The sequence below is a fragment of the Brienomyrus brachyistius genome, chromosome 5, assembly GCF_023856365.1.
Source record: "Brienomyrus brachyistius isolate T26 chromosome 5, BBRACH_0.4, whole genome shotgun sequence".
Lineage (NCBI taxonomy): Eukaryota > Metazoa > Chordata > Actinopteri > Osteoglossiformes > Mormyridae > Brienomyrus > Brienomyrus brachyistius.
In genome coordinates this window covers 26717687-26726831 of record NC_064537.1, presented here as the reverse complement: position 1 = coordinate 26726831, position 9145 = coordinate 26717687, and the positions used below count along the sequence as shown (strand labels likewise).

General features: G+C 42.4%; 1 protein-coding gene across 1 annotated transcript in view; it reads left to right on the top strand.

The window, feature by feature from the left end:
* The first annotated feature begins 1961 nt into the window (after positions 1–1961).
* sdk1b (sidekick cell adhesion molecule 1b) overlaps positions 1962–9145 on the top strand; it is a 293033-nt gene continuing 285849 nt past the window's right edge. Inside the window, exons 1-2 of the mRNA XM_049014318.1 lie at positions 1962–2278; positions 2428–3566. Coding sequence (XP_048870275.1) covers positions 2933–3566 — 634 coding nt within the window. The 5' untranslated portion in view covers positions 1962–2278; positions 2428–2932. The remainder of the gene's footprint in view (positions 2279–2427; positions 3567–9145) is intronic.

Below are 9145 nucleotides of genomic sequence, written 5' to 3'. Positions count from 1 at the left end.
GGCCAAGAAGAATTCCTGCCCTGTAGGTGTCTATTACCCCGCTATATAAACATAAGCATATGTTACACACAGTTCAATGCAATCTGACGATAAGCACACTCACTGCTTTTCTCTTTAGGACGTAAGTAACCATAAGTGAACGTCATTTACAAGAATTATTTATATATATTTTACTTTATCATTCTCTGAAGTGCTGGGTGATCATATGATTTCAGCCTCTGGATTCTGATTCCCAACATTCCATGATTCCGCTCCATGATTCTACTCCATAATACAAAGAAAGGAGTTCATTTCTATCCCATTCCCAGACCTTCTCAAGCACTGAAAGTCTTGACCTCTGTTGTTTTGACTGGGCTGCACACTGTTAATAATTACTTGGGCCAGTTGTTAATATATCAGGCAGATCTTTATTCTTCTTATCTTTATATTGTTTGTCAAAATCATTCCCATGCAGTACCGGCACTCTCTTTCATCCAAGTAAGCCTATATTCGTTGATATGCCTGTCCAAATGTGCTGTGTGCTTGTTTGTGCGGGTGTGTGTCTGGTTGCCCTATAGGTCTGATGGTTTAGTTTCTCATACAGGACGTCCCCTGCCTCGTGCTCCGAGACAAGCTGTAGGATCCTCATGAGGCTATATTGCATAGGAAGTTCAGGGGAAACAGGAATGATCGTTTAAATTGGATTCTTACAACTTGTACGATTCGGAACTCACAATATGCAATCAAAGATCGAATCACTTCGTTTTGATTCTTTGTTTCTGTGTCCACTGTGTGTGCTTCACATGATACAATCAGTTCATTTATAATAGACACACACACACCTGGTATTTAACGGTTCAATTTTATAATGCTGCAGCTCTATGGTTTCATATATTACTTGAACTGACCAGGTCTTCATCCAAAGCCTTGGACATAGGAAATGGGAAACATTCTTTCTTAAAGTTTATGGATCCCGCACCGATAGTTAAGCTACACCTTTCTGTGCAGAAGACACATTCCCATCCCTGCATTTCCCACAAGTGCTGCATTACATGGTAATTTATGATTTTGTGTTGAGTAATCCCAGGAATGTTATCAGCATCGCGGTGGAAAATGTTACACTTTCCAGAAACTGCAGTAGTAATTACACTATAGCTACCATTACATAAATTTGTGATAAGTGCAAATGCATGTCACCCTTGATGAATTCAGAGCAACTCCACAGGGTACTTTAGAGTTCGTAGATGGAGAACCAACATTATATGACAGTCAAAAATAAAGGTCCAATCTGTCACATAAATGCAGCCTTGTAGTGTGTTCTGCATTTTACTGCAAGCGTAGAGTTAGGCATTATTTGCAAGCATATAATAAAGCACCTCATCGAAAGTATTCCTCTGTCGTTTGTCTTGTGCTGCCCGGAAGAGGTTCCAAGCGACCTGGTACGGGATAAGTGGTAGGAGAATGGAAATGGATCCTACAAAACAATACAATAACACACATGAGTATATGTAAAATTCATTCAAACTTCTACACTATGTACTGGGACACTACTGAAGTATTTATGATAGATAGATAGATAGATAGATAGATAGATAGATAGATAGATAGATAGATAGATTTCCCACAAACGAATTTATTTATTTATTTATGATTAGCCTGGGTTAGATGTTTAAAGAAATAGTAGGAGCGACTCTGTTACACGGCTCCCGGTTGGGGGGCGCCTTGCTCCACGTGTACGCGCTGGAAGCGCCGCCGGCTCTCCGCTTGGCTTCGGCCAATGGCTCCGACGGGGGGCGGAGCGCACATCTTGTGAATGAAAGTTGCTTCTTCTTGGTGACAACGGTAAATGCGCCTTTTACAAGAAAAGGCACGGCTGCCTCTAGTAGGACCGACGATCGTTGTAAGTTGCTCCCCCCCCCAAATGTTATATTCGGGTTTTAAAGCATTTGCGGGACCGATAATGGTGCTTTTTTTCCCGGGCTGTTTATACAGTGGCAGGTGTTTGGTTGAAGCCTCCTCTGCGCGGTTCGTGCAAGACAAGTGAAGTGGGGAAAAGCGGAATGCAAAAAGCCAGCCATCAGCACCAGCCATCAGCACCAGCTAGGCAGGGCTGGACTGACTGCTTCCATATATTAACAGAATGAAATAAAACCCCGTTTTTATGCGTTCGTGGCAATTACGCTATTTTATTTCCGGTAGTTACATTTGTATAAGTAGTTTACATGTTAAATATTTATTTCCTATAAATGCAAGGGAAATATTCAGCTCTGTCTCTTTCTCTCTGGTCCCAGCTCTCTAGGTAGGTATAACTATTACTTCGTCCAAGTAGCTGTAGGATAAGTTTTATCCGATTTGTTCGGTTCACGATTATTAGCTTGCTGTTTGATGATATTCTGAGCTTTTTGCGACAATACGTTTTATTTGCAGTCATTTTCTCTCTCACGTTAGGTGAAAGGGGGCGGAGATTTGCGGAGAGATTACCCGGAGAAACGCGCCCGCCTCCCCGTGAACCTGTTGTCTAGCCAGCGGGGAGCCGTCAGTGCTGCTCCCAAAGTTCAGGAAACCTGTTATGGATGCACATCTTTTCGTTTCGAGGGGATATAAAGCCGGATAAGAAAATACAAACCTTTCCGGGAAAAAAACAACAACAAAGTGAGTGATCGACGTTTTATGCGAAAGCTGGTTCAATTTAAACTTCTAATGAGCCGGGGGAAACGTGGAATATAAGACAACTGATCTGGGCTGAAGAAACTGACCACAATGGGTTTTCAGTGTTTCATTGTGTATGGTTTATACCGATAAGGGACTCTAAGCTAGTTTTCCGGTAGACTGTCCATCACTGAAGACATCGGAACAAGGAAGGATTTGTAGGACGTATCAGATGCATGCGGCTGGGCTGAAATCGCCGCACTCCCCTATGAAATAGTGGATTACATCTCAACAGGGAATTAAAATGAAGTGCCGCAAAGAAGACAGCAGCATCGCGTCGGCCACCGAGCAGCACACACGGGCTGCTTTGCACCGCCACGGTGGTGGGATCACGCAGGGCGAGTTAAAAAGCCACCGGCACCGGGGCGTTTGCACAGCGGCCGGCGAAGGCGCTCCTTTGCCGGAAAGTGTCCGGCATTCACGGTACGGTCCCATGTCCCTCGGAAAAGCTCACGCAGACCAGATTGATGGCTGCTTACCGGGCGACAGAAAACATGACCTGAAAGGTCGATCCAAAGGTCCGTATAAAATGAATGAAGCCCCGAAAGCGAGGGAGCGCAAGGGACGCTCCGAAGATGAGCTTTGCTGTGCCGATCGCACCGGACAGAGGGTTCGTGGGAAGAGCAGTAATGACACTGTAGAGTACGTCCAGGACCGCGATGATGCCTTTTGCAAAATAACCGGTGACGATAACATGTCGGGTGAGAAGATCAAGAGCATGGAAGTTACCCGTCTTGACGGAGAGCATGAGATAACCGGGGAGATCGCACGGCGCCCCGGGAAGAGTCGCGTCCGGATGGGCAGGGAAAAGTTTAGTGCGTGGAGTTGTTGGGCGCTTTTCTTTTTAAGTACCCACGTGTTGAAAGCCCTGGCCCAAGGTAAGACAAGCCTTTTTAAAATATTAATATGCTTTTTTTGTGCAAGGTGCCTGTAGTCTTGCCCGCCAGGAGACAGAAAAGGGAGGTTTCAGATCGGCCGTCCTGCTGTACCCGTATTATTTGTGGCATTTCAAATGTCGCATATAACAGAAAACCGGTTTTATATCTGACCGTAGGAACGAATTTACGGGGGTTGTTAATGGGATGGTTTGATGGAATTATAGGGAAATAAACGGAGGTGCATCAATAGCAGTGTTTTATTGGCTGTAAGGCTACGTCAAGTTTGTGTGTTCGATGAAAGGCATTGAATTTCGTCGGTATTTCCCAAAGCAGGAATTGTTACTAAGCCAGGAAACTTAGGATCTCATCTTATTGATTTTCTTTCATTTATTGAACTTGGACCTAAAATGAAAATGGAGTAAAATGCACACTTGCACCTAAAATGAAAATGTAATAGTGCTGATTAGGGCACCGATGCCATAAATCACCATGACAGGAATTAACAGCTGCAAATCAGATTTAGTTTTCAATTTATTTTTAATGGCATGAAGTCTGGTCACTCGGACCTCAAACAAAAGATGAGAAAGGTCAGACACTGTCAACATTACCATTTTCTGAGGGGTCACAGATGGCTTATGGGCTGAATGCAAATGATCTTTTTTTTGAGCGGGAAGGGGTGTGGTATTACGGAATGGACAAAAGTTCAGCTTGAATTTGCCTGTGATGGGAACAATATGCATGCTAATGTGTCTAAAAGCCTCGACTAATGTGAATTAAAACATTTCCATACATCTTTAGCCCAGATTCCATCTGTTTATAAACATCTTATTTCTATACACACCCATTTTTTATTCTGATCACCTGTGATGTACCCACTGTTATCAGGATTACCAACTTTGGTCAGCAGGCTGGAGTGAGATTTTCAGTAGGAGTCTGCATGCACGTGTACATGCATTTACATGCATGTAATTGCTTTAATACATTGTAAATATTTTGTATGGATTTCAAACGACCCGAACGCTTTTTATGTAAATAATTTAGGTTTATAGTCGGATAGCATAGGTTTGCCGTAAGAGTTCAAGCGTGAGAATCTGAAAGCGTGAGTGTCGCCAGATGCGTGAGAGCTGGCAGCCCTGCATTATTGAAGCAAAACCAACGTGTTGTTCTCCTGCATAATGGGAATCGTTCTTGTTGTACGAGCTTCCGTGCGATTGACTGTGAGCTGGACCAACGCAGCATCAGCGTTTTAAGGGGGGGGGGGGTCTCTGCATGTCTCACCGTGTTCAGCTTTTGGTGCTTAATCAGAACTATACTTTATTTCCTAAACAGAGCTGACTACAAACGAATATGAATGATTTTCAACAAGATGATCGCATTAAATCGTTAGTCAGAAAAGGCTAAATAATTCCTCTTGTCGGAATTTCTTAAACAGCTTCCGACGCCCAGATTCTCCCTCCAACGTGAGAAATCCTGCATCGCCACCGTGTCATAACCTGTAATCGCCACCCTTGAAGTCATAATTCAGTGTTTTGGTGTCTGATTCTGCTTTCGAGTAGCGAATGCTTATCAGAAGGACATGCCGAAAGTAGGTATTTTCCTGCGTTGTATTTGGATATTTAGTAGAGGCGCTAAAACGGGTGTTAGGGCGCCGTCGGCAGACGCGGGAGACTCGGGACTGAGCTGTTACTGTGGTGTGGGGGCACATTGCCAGTTATTACAGTCCTGTCACTATAATTTCCCATTGATTTGGCGCACATCTCTCACGTTTATATCTGGGCACGCATGCAGGTACTGGAATTATGCAGCCTGACAGACTGAAGGACCTGTATGATTTTGGCCGTCTAAGTCTAAGGAAGTTCAGTCATAACTGAACGGAACAAACACAACGAAATGTGGAATGTTCCAGAGATTATAAGATAACCTGGGTCATGGAAATGTGAACCTAGCTATGCCTTTAAGGCAGCTACTCCAAAAGGTACTTGGGATGTATTATGCTGAGTTACATCCGCACCTTTTTGACATCAGTTATTATCTCTGGTAAACTCATTATCATTTATCAAGCGGTAATTGAAACTCATCAGCGCTAAGGAATAAAATGCATGTGCAGTTTAGCTGCTATACCGATCACAAGGTTATCGTGCATTGATATGACTTATACATTATGTATTTTGACGGGTTTATTGAAAGCTGGAACTGATGGTTTCGACTTGAGTTTAAACCTCAGCGCTCATTAGCGTTTTTAGTGTGCCATCTTTGCTGGCTAATGATTTCCAGCGGCCAGCAATAAGTTTTCAGACGTAAAAGCGGCCTTTTCCCAGTAAGCCGGACTGCGGTTTGAGATGCCGCCTCCCGTCCCCTTATATAATGACGCAGTGGCGCTCCCACGTGCCGTGCAGCGTCAGCAGTTTTCCCGCGCGCTAATGTCAAGGTCTTTTAGAATTTGGAATTCTCCCAGAACAAATCTGGGAAGAGCTTCCTATTGATCACATTCCTGGAGCCAACAGCATAATCAAACCTTGTAAATTGGGTCGAGGTTGATGTTTAGCCTTTTTTTTGTCTGTTTTAAACAAGTTTCTTTGGTGAATTCATAGGCCACTTGCACTATTTTCTAATTGAGACCTACAAATGTGAATGAATTGTGGCAAAAAAACATGCTATATGAAAACAAATTGCTTTTCATATGTATACAATATCTTGTGTTTGTTGCTTAATGTGAAAATGGATGATGTGCTACAGCACAATCATTTCCTGTTGAGATTATGCCCTGCTGTGTGATTACCTGTTGATGGAGTTTCCCTCGAAGTAGGTTTGCATTAAGATAGTAACAAAGTGTGTATCTGCAAAAGCACAGAGCTCAAAGCCCACAGTAAACTTAAACCGCAGCACTTTTGAGAATTGTCTTATTGTGCACGATTACATTTAGGAGCTTATGTAAGTGGATTCTTTCATCGCCTGTACCACATAGACATAGACGCGATGCACACCAAACAGATTCCTGCGATGTAAATGTGCCTGTACGATGTGTTTCTTTGAGTTTGTGAGAAGTTTTTCATTTCCCTAATGAATGCATTGTTCTGTAAAACATAAACACGGTTTCCTGGAAATCAGAAGACTGTCAGTCATAAGCAACCCTTGAAGTTTAATGGGAAGTGAAAATAGGCACAAAATTTGCAAAGAGCAAGTTGACAAACTGTACACTGCAGCCATAGCTATTTGGTCGAGCTCACTAAGGAGTGTTTCCTTCTTAATCTGATGACTTCCTCCACAGTAATACATCAGATCAGGTAGTTCTTCCACTGCATAACAATTACCCAGTTTTGCACATGTGTGCTTAATGGGCACTATCATATCTTTCCATTTGACATCTTTAGAACAAGACAACAGCGTTTGTGTTTTTGTCCTGCTTTAAAATATTTATTTAGCATTTTTACATTTGAAGTATCCTCCGTACCATGGTAATGTTTTCCAAAAAGAGCTCTCCCAGCCATCTTGGATTTTTTCCCCCCGTGGGAATCTTGTTGTCAGATGCTCTGGATCAGCAGCGGTAATGTTGTAACGGTGCCTGCACTGGACCTGTTCCTCTGCAGTCAGGCAGTCTGTGTCCCTCACTCTCTCCTCATGATATCCTCTGTGTATTTGAGATGGAGAGTTCTGCCAGATGGCAAATGACATATACGAGGGACCAATTTACATTCCTTTAAATTTTGTTTAAGCCTCGAATCATAAATATTTAAAGGGAATTTTCAGAGTCCCTCTTCTGAGCTTTTAAATATTCTTTAGTTCAGTCAGTTATATGAGATCCTGAGCAAATGTATTATAATAGTACATATTGTATACTAATTCTGACACAAACTGGAGAGTGGATTGAATCGAACTGGCTCAGAAATTGCACACGGTTTCTGTTTCACTTATATTTGGAGCATCATTGTGGGACCTGCAGTAGCCCTATGTCTGCTGGAATCTGTAGGTGGGGGGCTGGCCCGGACGTGGTGAGCTGTGTCAGCTTCAAGAATCAGCAGGCATACCAAATTTCAGGGATAATTAGCGGCCTCTTTTGACCATTCCGGCCATGAATAAGCAAACAGTCTTTTCAGGTCTAGCAGTTTCCAGTCTGTTAGCCCACACAATGAGGCTCCTCTTCGGCATTCTCTTGGGTGACATCACAGCATGGTTGCAGATAGGCCCTGGGTGTGGAGACCTGACCAGAAACCTGAACTCAGAATTATGCCCCTCCTGTAGTGTATTAAACAGCAGAAAGGCCCTGCCTGTCTGCTTTAGCTCCCTGTTTATTTCTTTGATTAATGGTTTCAGAATCAGGTAGAAAAGCCTTATCTCAAGGGTATGACACATGTTGCCCTCACTTGATACCACATGTGTGACACCACACTTTACCCACTGTCAAACAGGCCAGAATAAGCCAAGTGCCACGAATAAGAAGAACCCAGCGTTGGCCATTGTGTCCCATGTTTTGTTTGGCAAAGTGTCGTCCAGATTAATGAGACGCTGCACGCTAATGAGCAAAGTGGTGAGGCCGAAGTTCATTTTAATTAGCTTACCAGCTAGACTCTATCTTATCCTTGTTGGTTAATTCTTTTGTAGTCTTGCTGGTTTCCATAAGAACTGGGGTTTATTCAGTCACCGGGCCTGTGACTACACAATGTTTGACCGTGTTAATGCTGCCGCTGATGTACAGGATTTTAGTTGTTTGGCTAAGAAGGGCTTCTTGAAGCTATCATCTATCAATCTAACGTTTACTATAGATACCTTCATAATGCATTGTAATGGTCAAAATCAGAATTAATAACGCATTACATAACATTCTTCCATTGACAGTCATAAGGCATTATAGTGTTGATTATAATACTTAATAGGCTCCAATGAAGCTTTCATTTTTAATGCACCATAGATACTTTCATATTGCATTATGGTTGGTATAAGAATGGATGGAATGCTGCTTTGTAATGTGCTAAGAAAGTATCTATAGTGCAATATATATGAGAGCTTCATAAAGCATTCATAATGCATTATAAACATGGTTATATTGGGTTATGGCTTTTTATAAATATTTGGTAACACTCTACATTAACTGCATCTTCATAATGCATTTATAATGCGTTTATAGAGCATTTATACTTTAATATCCTAGCATACTTTTACAGCTTTAATATATAATATTTACAAACATTCCATAATTATGTTTGTTATCATCATATTTGTTATTAATGTTCAACAAATGCATTATAAAGGCATTACTTCCTTCACTGGCTTGCTGCTTACACACAGCGGTGGTGTTTATTACCCCTCAAACCTTTTCTATGGGGCCTCAGAGGTTTGGGGCGCTATTATTGGCCGCAAACAGTCCGGACACTAAATGTGAAGTAAACGCATTGCTTTTTAGGGGCCGCTGAAGCAGCGTGCTCTGCCAATCAGCCGGCTAGCCACCATCTTCAGACTCTTCTCTCTAGCTAAGTATTTAGTTTTTGAAACATCTAAGGGTGGGAACAATAAACCCACCCAGGAACAACAAAACCACCCCTACTTACATGTGTATCATTTTAGGATAACCGAAATGGGTTCGT